Here is a 23866-nt window from a genome sequence, read left to right on the forward strand (position 1 = left end):
CTCTATAATCATCTCCAAGTCACCAAGCTTATGCAGGTTAATGTGCTCATTGCTGTTTTACCGGGGAGGATGAGTGGCTTTCTATTTCCCTGGGTATATATGCATCATTGCCTATTCAGTGGTGCTAAAAAGCTTGGCCAACAGTGTGTTTTCATTGTGCACTCGCTGTTATGCGCCTCACTGGCGTGTCTTCCATGTGTTTGACCAGAATGGCCGGGCATGGACTGGTGCACACGCAACCATGAGGGTACATTTAGGGGGATTGCCGCCATACAGGAAGGGATTAGAAGCTCAAACCAAAGCTGCACTGGCAGAAGCCCTAAATTAGCATTCAGCAGGCTTGAGGTGTGCAAGTGTGTGTGCCAACCCCGAGGGGAACAGTTCCTGGTCACAGTCTGTGGATGAAAGTAATTGTCAGTGGAGGGCAACCTGCAGCCGGGGCTCAGAGATTGGGGGAATGCATGACATCTAGAGTGGCTGATTTTTCCCACTTGGCCTACACCTCAACTATACTGCACTGCTGAGCTCTGTCTAACATCAAGCTAATAGCTGGCACAGGATTGATTGACACAAGTTATACAAGTAAATACAAAAACTCAAGGTGCTGCTCCTGATGAACATAAATTCAAGCAGTCACTTGAATCAGGGATTGTCAATCGGTGGTTTGCGGCCCTCTAATGATCCGAGGCGGTATTGCAGGTGGATACTTTTAGATTTATTTTCCTGCTGCTTTTGTGAATTATTTAAACATCCAAATTATGTTAAATGTAGCTGAGATTACCAAATAGACATACAGATGCAAATAGATAGCCTGTATAGGTCTATCCTGCTTCGGTGCAAATTAAAATGATATTCTGCCAAAGCAGTGGTCCCAAACTTGTGTCTTGGTTATAATGGTGGTCCCTTGGACAAAAACAGTTGAAAGCCTCTGACTTAAGTTTTCGCCTTTATGCCAGAAAAAAGGCAAGTGCATGCATGGACAAATGAGCAGCATTCTTGATGGCATTTTTCCTTGGTGCCTTCCAAGGAACAACCTAGATACATCATTTTTTTTTTTAAAACAATAGTGCCATCCGTCCATTTTGAATGCCACTAATCCTATTCAGGGCCGAAGCCAATCACAGCTGGCTGTTAGTGAAGGCAGACTAGAAGTAGAAATGTTCACATGGAAGCAAGCAACCATTCACACTCACATCCACACCAACAGATACTGTGCTGGAACAGATCCTGGATACTGGTTATCAACATTGAAACATTACACTACCAGTGAGACATTAAATTATGAAAGACTTATGCATGAAAATGGTCCAATTATAATTTTACATTACCCCCCCCCTATTCATTGATCTACATTGTATAAAAACGTAATATTTTGGAAAACTGCCCTGCTCTTACATTTATAAGACCACTAGATGGTGTCCTAAACTAACAATTACAATGGCACAGCCTCTCCAAACCGTGAATCTCATAGGGCCTTTTAAAACTCATCCTAATGTACAGACAAAAGTAAAAGTGAAACCAATCATGGATTATAATATTCTTTGTATGTGCAAAACATATATTATATATAATACAATGTGTTTTGTGTTTCACTGTCAACAATTAAGCCTATTATTCCCTGAACTATTTCCTTTTTTTTTTTTGCCCACCACCAGGTGTTTTTCTCTTGTTTTGGATTATTTATAATGTAATGTAACATTCATTCTACAAAATAAAAGCTGTAGCACAAAACAGGAGGCAGTGGGGAAAAAGTCTGACATGGAGAACCACTACCATCAAGTGTGCAATCAAACCCAAATTAGAGTGCAATGGGTCATGGACCATGCGATAGGAAGGCTCGCACCCCGAGGCCTCTTTCCTACTTGAGCTCTACTGTTTGCCAGCTGTCACCTATTTTTTTTTTCCTTCTATGCAAGGCCACCATTTCCTGTTACCTGGAAGTGACTCAGATCAACAGTCAATAAAGAGAGTCAACACAAAAGCAGAGGTGCCTCCCAAGTGCATTGTTTGAGACACAAAAGCAGTGTTAGACTTTAATTAGAAGTGAACAACAATCAGGATATTGGCCTCTTTTGTTGCGTTGAGGGCTAAGATGAGGGGTCTCTCGAGGACGACCCAAAACGGTGTCAAATGAACACATCTCCAGGGACACAGGTAGACAGGTGTTCACTGGCTGGAAAATGACGTGGGCCACATTATCAGCAATGTTCATATGACACTTATGACTCACATTGGGCAATGACATGGTGAAGAGGGGAAGGGCACTGTGACGAAGAGAAGGCTAATAAGATTTAGGCTCTATAATGGATCAATGGAGTTCAGGCAACATGAGTGATACATTTGCCAGATGAGTTTCCTGACTCCGTGGAAAATGTAGCATGGCATACACGTTTAGCGGCTCTGATGGTCAAATCCCTTTCGACAAGGATGAGGGCACCTGATGTTCAAATCCTTTCATAGCCACAGCTCCAAAAAACAAAACCATTTTTGTGTGCAGTTTACATGTGGGGAATAAATTTAGAGGCTTTCATTTGTCACACGCACAACGCAGGGTGAAATTTGTTTTCCACATTCAAGTGCCCACAAATTTTAAAACTTTCAGCACCTTGGCTCATAGAACTAGGCTGATGACTTACAAGGGTCTGGGGGAGAACATTCAAAATCAACGCAGCTAAGACAAAGTTGAAAACGGGTGTTAGTGGACATTGTGAAGCAGTCATTAACCATGACTGAACACAAACACTTCTGTCACAATCCAAAATAGTTTTGGTTATCTTACAGCCAATTCCCTTGACTAATGGAAGCCACAAGCACTTGTTTCACATCATCCTGCCTTGTGAAGTTTGTTTCACTCCGTGCAATTAGGAAAAGTGTGTAACATAAGGCTTTTTCCTCATCGGGGTCACATGGGATCTTGAGTCTTTCGAGATTCTATTGAGGCAGGATATGCCTTGGACTGGCAAAGCAAAGATTCTCAATCAAGCCACTTATAATCAATTTAGATTCTTCAATTAACATAAGAAGTGTGTTTTGGGAATGTCAGGGGAAGCTGTAGTACTACCTCCACTATGCTACCAGAATGGCGTGTTGCTATAGTCATGTAATTTTTCTTCCTCCTGTGCTGACAGGCAGACATCAACATATCCCATAACAAGCTGTAATTGGTTGTTTTTTTAGATCAACATAGTCGAATACAAACCTCTTACTTTGAAAATTCCCCAAACAGAGGCTGCCGTGGCTTATGATGGGAGCCAGAGAAAATGGGTTGGCCATCATGCTAGAATTACCCCCCCCCCCCACACACACACACACACACACACATACACGTGCCCTTTGGGGGTAAAAAAAAGTGAGACCTCCATTTTCAAATGGTGCACAAAGATATGTGTATTTCAAGCAGTGATAAGACCTTTAGTTGTCAGGTGACTGAGTGTGGCAGGAAAAGAAGCTACACAAGCCTGGACGTGAGTCAGCAAGGGAAATTAGCATGCTTCCTTCATCTCAAAGTGCCGCCTCCTAGCGTGTTTGTCAAAAAAGGCTGCAGTGTAGTGACAAAGAATACTCCCTCTATGTCGGTCAGGGGTGACCCTTTGGAGTCTAAATGTCTCTGCAACAAATGGAAGGCTAGATGACCTCATTTTTTAAAAGATTTTTCATTGAAAATTCTTGTACATGTAGATGTATAATGGCCTGTCTCTTAATGGCCTGTCTCTACTGCAGTACCCTCAAAGTTAACGTTTTTGTCTCCTTGACACTTTTAAAATTGACAAACCCTATACGGTCCTGGAAAAGGTTACCTCAGATTACAATAATTGTCCCTATGTGGCACATACATTTGAGTGTATTTTGGGGGACATGATGAGCCCCCGTTGTGTATTTCAGAGTGTTTTATCAGAAGACTGGGATTGTGTACTTGTGCTTTGGCACAAACTATTGATTTAATCACAATCTGCAATAGTCGTCTGACATGTTTTTACATGTTAAAGAATACATTGAAATGTTGGCTTGCTACAGGAAACTGAGCAAACCAAAGCAGAAATGAGGCTGAGGAAAGGGCACTCAAAAATCAGAGAAAAACTTTGGGACAAAGTGATCTGGCTCAGAGGTAGTAGGGGAATCGGGCACAAACGAAGTTTAGGGAAAAGAAAGTATTCATCTTAAAGGAACTGTATACAGCACTAATTAGCAAACCGCATACAAAGTGCTGCACATAGAGCAAACTTAATCATATGAAAACAAACGGTTAAAAGAATATTTTTTTAATGAACACAGCAACAGAAAAAACAAATCTAAATTTTGTGCTGAGCAAAAAGCCACATAATACAAATGCGTTTTAAGATTAGGTTTTAAGATGGGCAGTGAGGGGACTTGCCTACTATTTAGCGGAAAGCCATTTTCCAAAGAGTGGGACTGGCAACTGAAGAAGCTCGATACCCTCTGAGCATTATCTTAGTACCTTTATTTGTGACCACTGTCACCGCTGACCTAAGGCACCAAGCAGTTGCGTAGTGGTGCTGAAGCTCAGAGAAAGATTTGAAAACATGACAACATTTTAAAAAACACTAAAATATACAGGGAGCCAGAGAAGGGACAGTAGAGTAGCAATTACAAGTCAGGAGGCGAACAGCAGCATTTTGGACGAACTGGAGATGCTTGATGGAGGACTGGCTAACTCCAAAATAAAACTCATTACAATAATCCTGCTGTTGAGAAAGGAAGGGCTTTACCTTAGCCAGCTGCCTAAGATGGAAGAAGAAGCTGGATTTAACAACAGCACCAATTTTTCCGTCCAATTTAAAATCACTGTCCAATTTAAGAACCCAAGTTCGAAACAACTGAGTTGGACAAATTAGTCTTCAATTACGTAGCATTCATGTTTTGGAATGCGAGAGGAAAACCACAACACCGCCTCTCAAGGCCCAAGCCAAGATTGAATTAAACCCAGGACCTCAGATGTGTGACGCCCATATATCACCCTCTATGAACATATATAGATAATAATGCTTTCTTTTAATGAAAACGTACACAATTTCTTAATTTCAATAGATTATGACCTTCTCGACTAGGGCTCACCAAATTGGGTTTTAGATGTATCATAATGTATGTTTTCTGCCCATGTATAAGGATGACCTGAAATGACCTCAACATTACATATGTGCACTCTGAAACAGGAGCAAAAAAAGATGACGAAAACGAAGTAGTGCATTTTGTCGACGACCAATAGCTGTCTTGTCGTGTGCATCCCATCACGAGGCTGTGTATTACTCCTTTGGCTCCTTAGGTACTAAGCTGCTCCCATGAAGATGACTTATAGTGACATCAGAGGTAGGGAAAGTAAGAGCGTGGCGGATGCAGCTCTGTATGAGGAGCAAAAAATGAAGAGGACAAGGCCTTGGGGTCCAAACAAAGGCAAGATTACATGCGGAGCAGGAGTTTTGCTAAAACTAAAGGGTGACCTTAAAAGACGAATAAAATAATACATTGTATCTACACACACACACACACACACACACACACACACACACACATATATATATATATATATATATATATATATATATATATATATATATATATATATATATATATATATATATATATATATATATATATATACACATACACACGCACATGCACACACACACATACACACATACACACACACACACAGTATCGCACACCAATAGAAAAAATAAAGCTATTGCTGTAACAAAATTTGTATCCATCCATTTTCTGTACCGCTATCCCCAATTACATTTGAGCTGCGAATCCCAGTTGACTTTGGGTGAGAGACGATTCACACACTGGACTGAAAGCAAGTCAATTGTAGGGCACTTGCAATCATTCATGCTCACTTTCAAACCTATGAAAAATTTGGTCTTCAATTAAACCTAATGTGCATATTTTGGGAGGAACTTGACAAAAAATCCATGCTAGCACAGGCCACTGGGAGATCATGCAAATTTCACAAAGGAAGGCCAGAAGTGAGATTGGAATCCCCAATCCCAGAGGTGTGAGGCAAATGTCATTTACAATCACTTCTGATTATTTGTGCAGGCTAGCAAGGTGTTTGGCCATATTGGAGTTCTTAGAACATTTGAGTTGTGTGGCTTTGGAGCAGGCTTCGCAGTGTCTTTCACTTGGCCTAGCTGGTCGGCTGAATTTTGATAACTTGGCATAATAAAAAATAAACCTGCACATAGGTTTTTAATAAGTGTGTCGTTCCTGTACTCAGAAAAAACGGGCTTAGCTTTGCTGCAAACTACATTTTGATAGGATAATCAGGACTGAACTGACTACAGGTCAAGCGTAAGCAAAACAACACAGCTAAAAATGCAACATCAGCTCATGATAACAACTGAACATTCAAATGAATTCAACTCACACTGTCTTTTACATTTTGTTTTGCACAGATTCAGCTCACGCACATGCAGGCATGGGAGTGGAGATGTAGAGTAAAAGGGGCACACAGACAGTGCTCCAGGTCTTGACTGTGGGGGAACAATGCCTTGCTCAAGGGTCAATCAGTTATTCTTCTTCATTGCTGCTATCCTCAAAATGCTGTCTACCCGTTTGATGTTGGCAGAGACTTTCTTAAATGTTTGAATGTAGGACAAGTAAACTACTATTGGAGTCTTTTGTGAGAACTATACCTTGCGTAGCATCTTGTTTTCAACCTGACAATTCACACATCAGACATATAGTCCCTTGTGAATATGAGACTTCCGACACCACCTCAAAAGAAAATCAACCGTTCAAGCCATTCACCGTGTTTTTCTCAAACATTCTACCTCTGTCAAATGACTCGGGGTTTGTTTCTAACATTGGCACTGGGAATCAGTTTTATACAGTTGAAGCCAATGTTGAGTATCTGCTTAAATAACCCTCAACAAGTTTCATGTGTACCAGTAGCTTGGAAGACCACAAGATTCAAACTTGGTAATTAATGCTGTGTATTTGACTGCTGTTCTTGGCAGCAGTGGTGGAGTTTATTTACATTGTTGCCTTTTCTGGCAGGGAGCAAAATCACCATCGCAGCCCAAAGCAGTGTGAAACTTGCTTTACTGAATTTTGTAACATATGTGTTTTAGTAGTTTTCATTCCAGTCGTTGCCAATTCAGATCTTCGAGTCATTTTGCCATTGTTGTTGCTGTCTAAGAAATCTTGTATGCTGGCAATGACACATTAACCACTGCAGCCATCACAAATGAGACATTAAAAGAACTTGGCCTTGTCAAGTCATAAGACAAGCTTCAACCTTCAGCACCCCAGGTGTTGTGTTGGTTTGAGAAACCCCCCAATTAAAATTGGTGCAGACATTTTTTTTTAACTAATTGAAGCTGTGCATTCTGAAAATAGATCAGTAGGAATTAACACTTCAAACCCCCAAAATAATAACTTTATGACGATGAATACTGTATTCAAAGTTTTAAGTTCATCGTTTGATTTGCCCCCCAAAAATCATTGCATTATTTTTTTTTAATCAATTGCAAGACTTCATCGATTGTAAGTAAGCAATAAGACGCATTATACGCATGTTTTACGCATGAGTGATTGCGAAGGTAAACTAGTACAGTGTTGAAGCATTTGAAGTAAAACTGTAAAGTCTACTAATTTAGCTATGACACACTCATATTAACTCCAGTGGACCACCCAATTATGAAAATATATCTTCAAAATTATGTAACGCACCATAAATCATACCTCTGCTAAATATCCCAATTATCAAACAATGAGCACAGATTCATACAATATATCAGCACTATTAGTATGCTCAAACCATCACTCAACCTTGCTGACCTGATGAAATCCTCCACGAGCACATAGCTTTATTGGTTTGATTACCATACGAAATGACGAAGCTCAAGAGCTCTCTCTCACTGGGCGCCACTAAGAGGATCGAGTCTGGTACAGTATATTTACTCTAAAAGAGTCATGTCTGCGGGTTATTTAAAGAGTAGCTCTGCAAAGACATTTTAATTTCATCAGAGGCATTGGCATTTGAACAAATGTCGAGAAACTGCTTCTTGTAGCTTCTAATTTGCCAAAATTATTCACTTTCTGATCCTATGCTCAGACTGGGTCACGAGTGAAGCTCTGTAGGAACTTGCTGATGCTCCAGATGGGACTATAATTCACCCTAAATCTGGTGACAAACCCACTTGGGCTCCAAGCTGTGTAAAGCCACATCACCGCTCATCTGAAAGCGATCAGCTTGTAAAGGCTGCAGAGAATTTAGATGGGGGATGAATCACTTATCATTTGAGGTTTGTCATATAGAGGCATGAGCTGGAATAATCGCATTGTATCATACGCACCAATGGGGAGGTCAAAGGTTGTCTCAGCCTCAAAAGATACCATTCGAGCTGAACAAACAGGCATGCACACACTTGATTAACCTTTTCTGCATTCTAGACTTTTCTTTTATCTCATCATTTTCGTTAACCTGCACTGGATGATAGAATATATTTATAGAATATTTGCTACCTGTCTATTATATAACAGCAACCATTTGAATAGAGCTCCAGCCAATCTATTTAAAGCACATCAATTCATTCCCCCCCTCTGTAAAATACTCCAAGAGGGAGTTGAGTCTAACAGCTCCCTGCTGTATTATTAGACTACACATTTGGACTGCTAAATACCGGAAATAGTCTTTTGAAACACGTGCATTTATGTATTTTTTGTGTGTGTCAATGATTTATTATTTCCATCTATTACAATACAATACAATATTACAAATTTTACGTTGTATTTAAAAATACAACTATGTCTTCAGATACCAAACAAAAGGCGCAGTTATGAAGCTCCATATATGATGACGCTCTTATTTTGTCAAGCTTTTCCGGATGTGTAGTTGCGTTTTACTTTTAAGCTTGACCCAACTCCCCTTTCGCTGTATTGCACCTCCACATCATGCAAATTAAGAAGAGCCAAGGCGTCGCAGAGTTGTTAACGCTTTACAACGCACGGCGCTGCGAGGACAGAAGGTTACAGATCACACCTTTGTTATTGTGGTGTCTGCTTGTGCAGTAAAAACAACAAATAAATCTGACGTTTTATTGCAAGGCACCCGACTTTTTTTTCCTCTTCCCAATTCCTTTAAATTGGGAATTTAAACCCAATCATTCTGGGGAAGGTGGCGGAGGACCAGTGTTGCTCATCTCGCCGGTATCAGAGGGGAAAGGATTTTTTTTTTTTTTTTCCACGCGTGTGACAGCGTGTCAGTGACCGGGACAAGCGGAGACTTGACTCTTTCTCGAGGAAGAAGTTCACCCTCGGCGCTGCGAGACTTGCGCACCGATGGAGTAATCTACCGCGCGCTGTCATTTGGAATAGCTTTTTCACCATCACTTTTTATTGGTAAGAACTCAATGTCGTTCATTTTTTCCCACATTATAGCTTGAACTTGACATCTAACCTTGAGCCCACCTGGATGTTTGCCCCGTGACACAATTGACGGCGGCACGCTCCAGACTCATGCTGCGCCCTTTCACTTCCATTAGTCTCACAGTATCTAAATTTATTTATTTGATTTTCTCACGGAACTGTTTATTATGGGCGTGTTAGGTTTGCAGAAGGTTGTTTGAGTGAACCAGGTGTTTTCCAGGTACATTATAATCGGTATAAAGAACCAATCGGAAAGCAGCAACGGTGTTTAGTTAGGAACAAACGCTTTAGGGTGTACCCCGCCCACTGCCCAAAGTCAGGATCAATGACTACTGTACTTTCAAAATACCCGAGTCCATCCAGCATTTTTGACACCAGTTTCATAATTGTTCTTTTTTAGAAATTAAATGCAATGTCTGGGTCCTACACTCTTGAACATTGCTTGATTGGGATTTGTTAGGCTATTTTATTATCCAAAGCATTAACACAGCCATTAGTGCTTATTTAATTTCAGTATTAGTTTATTGGCTTAGCATGGTCAATATATTTCTGAAGTTCTGGGTTTGTATCTCAGCTCCAGCCTTCCTGTGCAAAGTTTGTATGTTCTCTCTGCTTTTGCGTGGGTTTTCGTTAAATACCGGGACTTCCTCTTGCTTTCCAAGAACATGCCTGATAGTTTCACTGAAAACCCTAAATTCTTAAGTGTGAAATGGAGTGTAAAAGTGTGTTTTCCTACATGTGGCTGGTTACTGACTGGCAAACTTTGGGGCAAATTTGAACCGAAAGGATAAATGCTATAGAAACTAGATGGCTGAATGGTTATCTGGCGATTTTGTGTGCCTTTTGTTTAGAAGTAAACTGAAATAGGTTCTAACTCTTACATGGATATGCGGTTACAGAAATTGAAGGGATCTAAATTGCAAATTCAGAATTTGCACCAATCTTGACCCAGGCATTTTAAGGAACCTCACGATTAGGGATGGGTATGCTTAAGATTTTAACAATACTACTTCTCTTAGCAATACTGCTTATTGATCAGTTCCTTTAACGACATTTGTATTAAGAAAGAAAATATCAACACTGTTTTTATGCAGATAAATGAACTTGTCTCACAACATCTAATAAAAAAAACACATAAAGCAATAACTTACAGAAAAAAAAAACGTTGAATAAATCATAATTCTGAGGTTTAACATTACAAAAACAATTATTTAGTGTACAGAAATACAGAACATGCAGTTGGACAGCAAAAAGCTCATATGTGAGCTGGGATGCAAATTTTCTAGATGTTCGTTGAGCTTGCTTGTGTTTCTCCACACTTTTTTTAATGATTCATTGCAACATGTTTGGCAACATTTATCGTCACCATCAACCTTTGAGAAATGTAACCACACTTTCGACCGTTTCAATCTCTCCCCATGATTGTCTATCACAAGACACTTTGACATTGCAGCCATCGCAATGTGCTAAATGTGTGAAATTCGTGGGTAACCTACTTATTTATATCCTCCATTGAAAACCTATGCTCTTGCCTGATGTCCATGAGTAATGGAGTTGGCAAAAAAGAAATGATGACGTGATCGCTCTGTGCCTCTCCAGGCATCATCATCCATCCATCCATCCATCCGTTTTCTCTACCGCTTTATCCCACGGTAGTCGCGGGCGAGCTGGAGCCTATCCCAGTGGTCATCGGGCAGTAGGCGGGGGACACCCTGAACCGGTTGCCAGCCAATCGCAGGGCACGCAGAGACGAACAACCATCTGCACTCGCACTCACACCTAGGGGCAATTTGGAGTGCTCAATCGGCCTACCAAACATGTATATTGGGAAGTGGGAGGAAACCAGAGTGCCTGGAGAAAACCCACGCGGGCACGGGGAGAACATGCAAACTCCACACAGGGAGGGCCAGAGGTGGAATTGAACCCGCACTCTAACTGTGAGGTGTAGAGTAAAACGTTCAAATGCAATCCACAGCAACCGAGCTAACGCAAAGTAAAGGACGCTAGCTTCGCGTGCCTGAGTGTACGTCAGTAAAACCTCACTTCTCATAGCCTTCAAAACTGGTGACTTGGCCACTTGTGCCCCTAAACCAGTGACATACTGGCGGCACCACTTCGAACTCAGGTAGATGGAGCTGGGACAGTGGAGTCGCCACCACCATTATACCAATAGTGATTATGTGTTTCCATGTAGTCTGGAAAGAAAAGAAGCAAAAAGTGTGAGTGAAGAAATATTGTGAGTCAACAGTATTATGTAGATTAGCTGACTTGTGATGTCACAATACAGGGGAAAAAAATCTGATAAAATTACTTGGATGAGTAATTTCACACCTCATGGATGTTTAGGCATTACAGATTCTCTACTTTCTGCATAAATGCCATTGAAAAACTCATATTTTCATAAATTGGGGGAATAAAATTTAGGCATCCATTAATCTAAAAAGAGTCTCTACTTTCTGCATAAATGCCAATAAAAAACTCATATTTTCATAAATTGAGGGAACAAAATTTAAGCATCCATTAATCTAAAAATCTGTGGTTCTGCCATGCTAGTTATCCATACACTTTCCGTAATGCTTATTAGGGTTGCGTGTGAAATGGAGTTCATGCCATCCGACTTTGTGCGAGAGGCAGGGTACGCACAGCCAAACGCAGGCCAAACGCAGGCCAAACGCAGGCACAATATTGACATTCACACCCACATTTACACATAAACAATGGACAATTTAGTGTTTTCAATACCACTAACGGGCATGTTTCTGGAAAGTGGGAAGAAGCCAGACTAAATGAGTATGGGGAGTACCTCTTAGTTATATTACCATGAGCAAATAACCACAAAAGATTATACAACAGCCCCTGAGGTTTACATTGGGTTACCAAATGGTGCAACAGTGGTCGCCAAAGAAAGAAACACGCGAAATGTGCTGTGGCAAAAGGAAAAGTGGATATTCCTTAGTTGAAGGAAGTATCATTAAATCAGGGTTACATTGGAGTGAATCTCTCTTGCTCTTACGCATTTGAGGGCATAGTAGTGGTGTTGACCCTGCAGGGTGAGCCACATCACTTCCATTACTACGGATGAAAAAGGGACCCTCACTTCCTCAGTAATTGGCTCCCGGGATCACTGCACGGCGCAATTGCATGCGACCAGAGTGCGCACGTGTGCATAAAAAAGGCACACAAATACAGTCACATTTCTGCACAGTCAAGCAGAGGAGATGTTTGTGTGTGTCACTGAAATGAAACCGCGCCTGGCTGCATGCAACAAGTTACACTCTCTTTGACTCCCTTCTCGTTTGTGCCTGAGAGCAAACGCAGTTGGACTTGATGTAATAGTGGCCACACGCGACCATTGGCTTCTGACCTCCGAGGGACTCGGTCGAAGGATGACGGCTCTACAGGCAGGAATTGTTTTGCAGCGACACATGCCTGTATAATCGCCAGAGAGATGAATAACACAGATAGAAAAAAAGAAAAAAAAGTTGCTTGCAGAGGATTCTTTGCTTTGGCTGTCACAATGGATGGTTGCAGTCACGTAACAACCATTTCATTATATTCAATTATTATTTTTCAGCAGCTGAAGAATCCAGTTAGTTCCAAGTAATTGTGTTTGTGGTTTGTAGAGAGGTTGATTAGATGATTAAGCATTATTTTAGCTTGTGACTGTTCAATAAATGCAGCCTCACATTTAAAGCCATCCAAAAACAGATCATGACAGCATTGAGAGTTTTGATTTCATGTCTTGACTTTGTTTTTTTGACATGCTAGAACATGCTGAAGAGCTTTTTAACTTACAATCTTACTGAATTGTTTTTCCAACACTGTTCTTTGGGTAGACAGTGCAGGCCAACAGAGTCTCGTCATTTTGTTAATTCATGCAATGCCTGAGGGGAGTAAACATACCGTGAACAGTGCTATTCCTAACCTGTATTAAAGCTGCTACTGCTGCTGCTGTTGCTTTTGTCACTACAAGGGCAGAGACTGATACTGACCACCATAACTTGTGTTGAATATATGCACGGTTGGGCATGATTATTATGTTGCATACTGCAATATTATATTGCATATTTTCATTTAGTCAGTTTCACACCCTTAATGGATGTTTTCCAAGAAACCTGCAGTATTTGTTTTATTCATTGTGTCATAACTCATCTGACATGCATGAATCATGAAAATGTAGAATAAACAAACTGTTTTTGGTCAAGGAGGAACTAAATTATCTACCTGAGCCAACTTAAACATCACAAAATGCAATCAGAGTGGGAGTCTAAGACTATCTTCAATATTGAAGAGGAGGGGCTCCAAAGTGATATTTTTTCACTGTGCCTCAAATTCCTGATAGCACCAGACCCTTTGTCGTTTGTGGTGTGTTTTATTGACATATTTTGCAGTCTTGTTTTTATTGCTCCTGGAAGAAAAAAAAAAACACGGGATAGACAGGCTTGTCATTGGACAGCAACAATATTGTCAACTGTCTCCACACAGAGTAAATTATTGATCAAAAGTGGTGCTAAACCACTCAATTTTAATAATTTACTCCTACCAGGCCTGTTTTTGTTCCATCATCACAGCGACCTTGTGATTATATTAAGTCAATCAAACACTGTTGGATAAATTTAGTGGAAGAACTTCAGAAGCGTCAACCTAAAAAAAGGAGAGTAGAAGCTGGTTCATATAATTGACGTTTTTACTGCCACACCAAGTTCCCATATTTCGATACTTATGTCATCATAATATAGTAAAATCTTTTATAATCTCTTACTGCGCAAGTATCGCCTCGTTTGAGAGAGGTTTGAGAGAGCAGCAACACCTATTTATGGAGGAAATCATAAGACGATCATTGCCAGGACCCTGTGGCCTTTCTCGCTGACTGCGGTTGCCATGTTGAATCGAGCAATTCAAGTAGTGAAGAACAGATGAAGCCTGAAGGAATTTTAAGACCGTCATGTAGAATATTGCACAGAGAGGTGGAACGTGACGCTCCTTTTGAAATATTACGCTCTCCATGCATGATTTCAGTTAGAAACAAAAGTCCACCAAAAGGCAAATGTAAACGCGGCGCTCAGTAATTGAATGAGGAAATTTCCCAGGATGAAATCATTCCCATGTGTTTAAAATTCTGCACCGTTTTTCAGCTCTTTTTTGTTGATCCTACTTCGAAGGTCCATTCTATTTTGAAACTTTTGTAAAAAAAAGTGTACTTCCTCAGCATTGCTGCTGTCACAATAAATCACCATGAATGCAGATATTGTAACGTGTTAATGAGGGTGAAGCCCATGAATAAAATGTGAAGAAATAACTGCAGATTTTGATGATGACCTATAAAACAAGCAAATTCCAGAGTCATGACTATACTTTGTTCTCAAAATGTATACAGACAGTTGTTTTGATTGACATTATGATTCAAAATCCAAAGATTGTGGCTCACAGACCAACTAAAATTGGGAACCGGAATTGGGCTTCACAGTTTGCTGAATTTTATTGTATTCCAATAATAACTGCTGAGTGGAACACTGCATGATGCCAATTCTAATTATATGCTTACAACTCTGCACTCTCTATATTCTGATTCATGTATTGAGTTGATTCCCTGCAAAGTGTGAGACTAACGATAAAAATAACACTAACACGTGGGGCATTCTGTTCACGAGGCACACAAATTAAACGGAAAACTCTGTCAGTAAAAATCACATGCTTGGCGGTGCCCCCTTTTCAATGTAACAATGAGCAGTTGTGCATTGCAGAGGTTTGTCAACGTCAGAACTACACTAATGTTTGTCTTAGGATGAGGTTTCACAATGTTCGCAGAATGCTTCAACAAGCAAATAGGAGTCAAAAATTAATTCTGAGTTGTCATAATGGTCAGAACGATAAAGCATGAAGTGGCTTTGCAAATGTGCATGTGGGAACCTCTCAATGGGCTTTAGCGGCACCAGAAATTAAAACAGTCCGGACTGCAAAGCTATGCATATTTGAATGGTGTATGTAGAGCAGGGAGACTACTGCTGAAAGATGTTTTATCTCACGCTCTTGTGACGTGTGCCATGCAACTTTGAGCTTCTTGACGAGACAAAGAACCATGACAGTCTGTTTAAAATGCAGGTACAAATACATGTGAAACTAATGTTCTTCTATATTTGGCTTCTGCTAACAATATTCACCATCTGATTTTGCTGTATGATAGTCTGGTTTTTATTTTGAGTTAAGAAGAACATCTTGGGTATGAGAACCACCGATAAAATATTAAAAGGAAATTGCCATACTGCTTCGATGTCAGACTCTCTTTATGTGTGCATATGCAACAACAGCTTGCCTACTTAGGTTTTATATGAAACTGACTTTCTTTATGTGTGCATATGCAACAACAGCTTGCCTACTTAGGTTTTATATGAAACTGACTTTGAAATACCAAGCCAAAGAATCTGTCTTTTAACGTCACTAGGTTTTTGCTTCAAACGAAGAATTCTGTTCTAGAACATGGCACTAGTGGAACGACAATAGAGTGGGTGGTTCAACAGAGACGCAAATATAAACTGGTGTGACTGGGGAGTGGAAAATTTGTAAAATGTCCATTTGTACCATCAGCATGTGATACTGCTGCGAGCGTAAACAAATGGGTGAAAAACTGGAAATTTTGAGTTAAAAAATGCTTGATGGTGTGTTGACTTGTCACAGATTGATTATATTAGTTCTGTTCTTTGTGTCTTTTAACATCTATTCTGGCATTTATTAGCCACCTCGAGGGTGCATGGGAGTTCGCCCAACCAGTCCACATGTGTTTTGTGGACTTGGAGAAGGCGTTCGACCGTGTCCCTCGGGAGGTTCTGTGGAGGGTGCTTCGGGAGTACGGGGTGCCGAGCCAACTGATAAGGGCGGTTCGGTCCCTGTACCACCGATGCCAGAGTCTGGTCCGCATTTCCGGCAGTAAGACGGATTCGTTCCCAGTGAGGGTTGGACTCCGCCAAGGCTGCCCTTTGTCACCGATTCTGTTCATAATTTTTATGGACAGAATTTCTAGGCGCAGCCGAGGCGTTGAGGGGGTCCGGTTTGGGGACCTCAGCATCGCGTCTCTGCTTTTTGCAGATGACGTGGTGCTGTTGGCTTCTTCAGGCCGTGATCTCCAGCTCTCGCTGGAACGATTCGCAGCCGAGTGTGAAGCGGTCGGGATGAGGGTCAGCACCTCCAAATCCGAGTCCATGGTCCTCGATCGGAAAAGGGTGGAATGCCCTCTCCGGATCGGGGATGAGATCCTGCCCCAAGTGGAGGAGTTCAAGTATCTTGGAGTCTTGTTCACGAGTGAGGGGAGGATGGAGCGTGAGATCGACAGGCGGATCGGTGCAGCGTCGGCAGTAATGCGGACCCTGTACCGGTCCGTTGTGGTGAAGAGAGAGCTGAGCCAAAAGGCAAAGCTCTCAATTTACCGGTCGATTTACGCTCCTACCCTCACCTATGGTCACGAGCTATGGGTCGTGACCGAAAGAACGAGATCTCGGATACAAGCGGCCGAAATGAGTTTTCTCCGCAGGATGTCCGGGCTCTCCCTTAGAGATAGGGTGAGAAGCTCGGTCATCCGGGAGAGACTCGGAGTAGAGTCGCTACTCCTCCACGTTGAGAGGAGCCAGATGAGGTGGCTCGGGCATCTTATCAGGATGCCTCCTGGACGCCTCCCTGGGGAGGTGTTCCGGGCATGTCCCACCGGTAGGAGACCCCGGGGACGACCCAGGACGCGCTGGAGAGACTATGTCTCTCAGCTGGCCTGGGAACGCCTTGGGATCCCCCGGGATGAGCTGGATGAAGTGGCTGGGGAGAGGGAAGTCTGGGAGTCCCTCCTAAAGCTGCTGCCCCCGCGACCCGACCCCGGATAAGCGGAAGAAGATGGATGGATGGATGGATGGATGGACAATTATACATAGAAATATGGCAAAAAAAATAAAAATGCACATCTTGTATAAATGTTTACCGGAACATTGGGTTGTGGAAAATGTGTACTTTCATTCCAATATGATATTTAATGATTTATTTTAAAAATGTATATATAGTAAGCTTTTACTTTAAATGACATAACTCCTGAAACTAAGGACCTATTAGTTTGTTCCACACCACAGGTGTTTTTGGTGTGCCGGACGTCCAGGTTACTTCCTTGTTTATATTCTCAGAGCCTCTGGGATTTTTAGGACTGATAAAAACACTTTCCTGTGATTTTGGAATATACCTTGCACATGTCTGTAATATAATAATTGTAATAACACACATTACAATATAATTCCTTTGACTAAGGAACTGCTTCCGTCCTTGGCAGTATCAGTGTCATTATCGCATGTGCAGTAGAGAAAGTCAGGCATGTCTGATTAACAATACTTAAGATAACTTGATGCCCACATTCAAGGGGATGCCGGAGCCATTGTCTATGTGGGCCAATCCCTCCCAACCCAATCCCCCATACACTCTGCATACCCCTGTGGTGAAACACGTTTCATCGTTTTAGTTAAACTGCAACCGACTGACAAGGTTATTTATTCAGTTGTCTGCCTACATTACAGTCCTGTTTGATTTCCGGGCCTTGGTGTTTCATTTATGTTGATCTGAAAATATCCTCTTGATAACAGTCCTCCATGCAGCGCTTCAGTGTCTGAGTTGTGTCTGGAAAGTGACCTTGGAACTCCATCAATTGTGGCACGAATGTTTGCATTGTGAGACGCAGAAAGCTGCCGAACAAGGAAAGCGAAAGCGAAGCTCTTTATACCGTGTCTAAATGCTGGCAAGGCTGAAGGATAGTGAACCCCTGCTTTTTCGCAATTCTTCCTTCCCGCCACCACTATAGAGTGTATTTTTAAGGGTGTATTCAGACCAGAAAAGTCCTTTGGTCTGCTGGTTTGGTCTGGATCAAAAGCAGAGGAAAACATGCGAGTCCTACACGCTGCATTCCTACTCTGCATATTTGCATATTCGTATCTATGCACCTGGCGCAAACCGCACCAGAGTTCATTTTGAAGTGAACTGAGACCACTTTAAAAAGTGGGTCTCGGAAAACTGTGAAACTTCCTTTTGTTTCCACTGAATGATGTTGTCCCACTGGTTGACGAGAGAGTAATAACCGGCACAATATTACCCAAAGGGTGTTTTAATGAGTTTAGTGGTTTCATTCAGGTAAATATGTTTAGTGCATTTGGGCTGGGTAAAATAATCAAAAAAAATGTTCATGTTAGATTTGTATAATATATCACAAGTTCCTCAAGTCCCCCCGGCAAACCCCCACGACAATGGTACACGTGTTTTTTTTATTTTTTATTTTTTTTATATCTAAGATGGTTTGTGTTGTTATCTATTAAGCTTGTCTTTCATGTTAAGCACACGCACACATACACGCACGCACGCACACACACACAGACACACACACAAACTGGCGTAAGGCATTTTTGTTGAATTTAATATAACATTATGTTCAAGACTTACACACACAGACATTAACCAAGTCGCACATCTTCGCAATTTCAAATACTAAGGAAGTAGGGACAAACAATAATGTATTAATGAATGGGTCATAGGTTTCCTTACACAGTCTTGTGCCATGGAGTATTCCGGCTGCTGAGTTTTGTTAAAGAATGCATTCCTATAATAGTTATATACTCATGGGTCAAGATATAACACAGACATTTAATAAGATGTATTCACCCTTTGTTCTATTGTAACTTAAATCCGATTAATGGATACCTTTTGTTTATGTCGCACCAATTCAGATGCCATCGTTTGTGTTGGTATCCATTCAGTCCTGCTGGGTGATAAGTGGTTAAAATGTTCCTACAAATGTGTTCTTGAGGTAAACATGGGATGACATTTGAATCAAGTAGCTCTGTGAGTCACATAGATGCATGGCATAGGCAGGGCTAAACACTGAGTCAAAAGAGAGACATATTTTCAAATGCAGCATTATCATTATCCCACTGTGAGTCACAGGAAAATATGCCATCTGTGTTTTCTGTCAGCCTTGAAATCAGCACTCGCTGTATATTTTTTTCTGTAAATTGTTAAAGTGTATTGAGTCCACATTAGCCACTAAATATCCATTGTACACCGTTTTAGACATTTTACCTTGCAACTGACTGTCATTTTAGTATCCAAAACATGAAATTATTTCCTATTAATGTTGTTTTCTCCTCTCTGCTCCCATCCACTTTTTGTTTTTACAGGTATCACAGACCATCATGTTGCCCTGCATCGTTTTTGTCACCTTGATTTTAAGGGCGGCCCAATCTCAAGATTCCCATCCCTTGAAGCCGTCGACTTTCATTAGCGAGTCTTGTGACTCCTTGTGCTCTTGTGAGACAAAGGACGGTATCTTCTATATCAACTGCGAGCAGAGAAACATCAGCGCAATATCACAAATAAATGTTCTGTCAAATGTGCCCTTCCATTTGAACCTTTACAATAATGACTTGGTTGAGCTTCGTGCAGAAGAAATGGAAGTGCTCAAGAATGCCCTTTCTCTACATGTCGGCGGTAATAGCATACAAGAGCTGGAACCCGGAGTCTTCAGTGCCCTTGCTTCACTGAAAAAACTCCACATCAACAGAAATTTCTTGGTCACTCTCAAAGAGGACACTTTTCAAGGCCTGGGGAATTTGGAGTTTCTCCAAGCAGACACAAATTTCATTCGAGTCATTGAACCAGGGGCCTTCAACAAACTTATCCGCCTCAAGGTCCTAATCCTTAATGATAATTCCATTGAGTTTTTACCAAATAACATTTTTCGTTTTGTGCCTCTCACCCACCTGGACCTACGAGGCAATAAACTCCAGACGCTGCCTTATGTCGGGTTTTTGGAGCACATCGGCCGGATTATGGAACTACTCTTGGAGGACAATGACTGGGTGTGTGACTGTGATATATTGCATTTAAAAATCTGGATGGAGAATATGAGGGGCCAGTCTGCTATTGGGGAGGTGGTTTGCAGCACACCACACAACTTCAAGGGGAGCATCTTAGCTAAAGTCAAGCGAGAAGTTCTCTGTCCATCCCACGCCGATATCAATTTAGAAGAGCCCTCTAAGTCACTGGATATGGTTGTTACACCGTCATCCAAAGGAGCACAGATTCCCAAGTTGACTGACGCCAAAGACGACGCCAAGCAACCCACACCATCTCACATTCCGGGTAGTCCTTGTGTAGAGCATTGTTCGTGTCACAATTACCCGGTGGCGGGTTTTTTGATGCATTGTCAAGACAGAGGAATTCAAAAGGTGTCAGATATCGGAGTACCTCCTCAAAGCCCGACAAAATTGGTCATGACGGGAAATATGATTCAGAAACTCTACAGGTATGACTTTGTCACACATGATGGCTTAGAATTGCTCAATCTGGCAAACAATAGAATTGATTACATTGACAATGAGACTTTCCTTAGCTTGAACAGTTTGAAAAAACTGCATTTGAATGGCAACCGAATTGACAAACTGCATTCCACCATGTTTGTGGGTCTCCACAATCTAGAGTATTTGTATCTGGAATATAACCTTATCAAGGACATTGCTCCGGGCACATTTAATCCCCTGCCAAACCTTAATCTGTTGTCATTAAACAACAACCTGCTCAGCTCTCTTCCTCCACAGATATTTCGCAATGCACCCCTCACTAAATTGAATCTGAGGAAAAATCTGTTTATGCACCTGCCAGTGAGCAATGTGCTTGATCAACTAGACTCATTAGAGCAGATTTATTTAGAGGACAACCCTTGGGACTGCAGCTGTGACTTGTTTAGCCTGAAACAGTGGGTGGAAAAACTGAGAAAAGACACAGTAGTGGGCTCCATTTTATGCCACACCCCAAAGAAAGTGATGCAGGCTGATCTGCGAAGCCTTCGTCACAATGTGCTATGCACCGGTTTGGATACCCAGTCTTTGGTTCCAGATGGAGAGGAAAGCGTGACCGCCACGCTGGGCCCCGATGGCACTGGAAGAGGCTTGCTCAACTCCCTCACAGACACCGTCCCACTCTCTGTGCTCATCCTTAGCCTTCTTGTTTTGGTCCTGATGATTATATTCTGCTCAGCCGGGCTGGTTGTGTTTATGGTGCACAGGCGCCGCCGCAGAGCAAAAAGAAAAGTAGCAGGAGATCATCCAAGAGAAAACAGCAGCAGCAGCCCAATCCATTTACATTATAGCATGTATGGGCAGAAAACAACACACCATACTCTGACACAAAGACCTGGGTCCGCCTCACTGTACGAAGAGAGATCGCACAGTCCCATTGTGCAGATATGTCGCAACCCCACCTACTGCTCTCAGCACAAAGATCACGATACCGATCTGGATTATGGCCTGGACCAATCCAGCTCCAAGAATCATGTCTGCCGAAGTATCATGGAGAAAGAGAACACCTCCCCACTTACAGGAAACCCGAGCTCCAAGTTCAAACCCATGGCAGGGGAATGCCCGGGCGAGTTTGTTACGCTTGGAGACCCCAACTCCTTGTATAGGAATATCTTGGAGCGAGAGAAAGACTTGCAGCAGCTTGGAATAACCGAATACCTTCGAAAAAACATGGCCCATCTTCAGCCTGCTGTAGAAAGACAGGTCCCAGGGCACCAGCAGGAGTTAAAGTTAATGGAGACAATCATGTACTCCAGGCCGCGCAAGGTTATGCTCGAGCAAACTAAGAATGAGTACTTTGAACTCAAAGCCAATTTACATACTGAGCCAGACTACCTGGAAATTGTAGAGCACCAACCGGCATAAAATTGAGCTCCATCACAAATACAAACCCCATGTGACGTTTTGAAGCAAGTGCCTTGTCCTCTTTCCCCGCCTCTACTTTCCACAGTGTGAAATATCCGTAACGGACACGTCACTTTGTCAAATTGTAGCACAGAATGTAACTGCGCAGATATTTTATCTATTGACAGCCATGTGATGTAGCCAGTTGAGGATGTGCTTTTTTCCGCCAAATGTTACATAAATAGGCTATGTTTTTTTATAACCCGTTCAGTATACCCGCTTTCCAGAGGACCCCAATCTCCCACCCCCTGCCCATCCCGTCAGGATGAAGCAGATGTTAGGATACAGTGAATTTGAATCACCACTTGACCTAGAATTGCTGTTTAATCACTCTATCCTCACTCCGGGTCTGACCTGATTACACCCTCTGTCAACATAAGCCAGCTGGATTGCTCGAACCGGAATGCTCATTGTGCTGTGGGCCAGGGGGTGTGGTGGGGTTTTCGGGTCAGAAACATAATAACTGTACATCCGAAATACTGAAGCCTGGGTACAGTGTTTTTTCTTGTCTGCTCTCCTGTCCTATACACTGAACAAGTATCACAGAATATTTATTTATTTTTATACAAATGTGTGATAGCTCACATTGTTAAATGCACAAAAAGAGCACTAAAGCTTTGTTTATGCTTGACGCAAGTACATTCCGCACGGAAATGAGACATGCGGAGTCTGGCTGGCACCACTTTAACAGCCTTTCATAATCTGCCTGGCTTGCTAGTCGATATTCTTCGAGACAATAGGAAGCAGTGAAGAGCGTCATCTGCATATGAAAAACACATCACCAAAGTAGAAGTAATAAATGATTATTTTTTTAATTCAATAAAAAATAGTTAACAACAGTTTGGGTTGAACAGTCAGCATGCATTTAACATCAATAAATAAAAAGCAAAGAATTGGGCAGTAGAAAACACTGTTGTTTACTAGAGCTACAACATTTTTTTTTCCTCACGAGAGTTTACTTGTAGTTTAGAAATCTCGGCAGGTACGCGATGTAGAGATTTGGCCCATGTGGACGTGCGAGGCGGTGTGGTTGACGTCAACTTTTTTTTCCGCGCGGACGTGCAAATGCATCAATCATAACCAAGCTTTAGAAATACTGTTTCTTACACAGTACTATCGTCTTGTAAGATGCATTGCACTAATCAGATGCCACAAGAAGGTGCATGACAATCAACTGAGTCCTGCTGTATTGTGTTTCTTCCTACGCCAAATATACAAACTGCTCAAATTTGTATGATCTGAACATATGTCGCAAACTGGACTGGTTTGGAATGTTGCATAAAAACACATCTCCCTTTTGCGACTCTCTTCTGTGACTCTAAGCAAGACTTTCAGCGACTGACTTTATTCAGGACTCCATGTAAGCACACACGCTGTAGCTTCTTTTTTTTAACCTAACTTGATTTCATTATTTATTCTCTTCATCCTGTACATAGTCATGTTGCATTCTATATTTTGGTTTTGTGTGCCTTCAGTGCTGTACAGACCATAAAACAAAGTTGTAACTAATGAACAGAGAAAATAAAGAGTACAACATAAATATGAACAAGTTAATGCGAGTTGAAGTATTGAGAATGGCCATCTCCGTCTATCTGTCCTTGGTCCCCATGCACCCCACCCCAATCAGCTTTGTACAATACAGGCTCATCCTTGTGCAGACAATAATTTTATTTCCCTCTTATTGTAGCCCTGCTTTCTGTGCAATG

General features: G+C 41.7%; 1 protein-coding gene across 1 annotated transcript; it reads left to right on the forward strand.

The window, feature by feature from the left end:
- Positions 1 to 8938: 8938 nt before the first annotated feature.
- On the forward strand, positions 8939 to 23714 carry slitrk6 (SLIT and NTRK-like family, member 6). The gene is made up of 2 exons (XM_088369529.1): positions 8939 to 9363; positions 19578 to 23714. Exon 2 carries the CDS (start codon positions 19593 to 19595, stop codon positions 22119 to 22121), a length of 2529 nt encoding a protein of 842 aa, XP_088225655.1. The 5' UTR covers positions 8939 to 9363; positions 19578 to 19592; the 3' UTR covers positions 22122 to 23714.
- Positions 23715 to 23866: the final 152 nt, after the last annotated feature.

This window comes from Syngnathus floridae, chromosome 2, assembly GCF_059516105.1.
Source record: "Syngnathus floridae isolate MCC-2025c chromosome 2, RoL_Sflo_1.0, whole genome shotgun sequence".
NCBI classification, from domain to species: Eukaryota; Metazoa; Chordata; class Actinopteri; order Syngnathiformes; family Syngnathidae; genus Syngnathus; species Syngnathus floridae.

Coding starts and splice junctions, on each gene's coding strand:
- slitrk6 (XM_088369529.1), top strand. CDS start 19,593: ATGTTGCCCTGCATCGTTTTTGTCACCTTGATTTTAAGGGCGGCCCAA.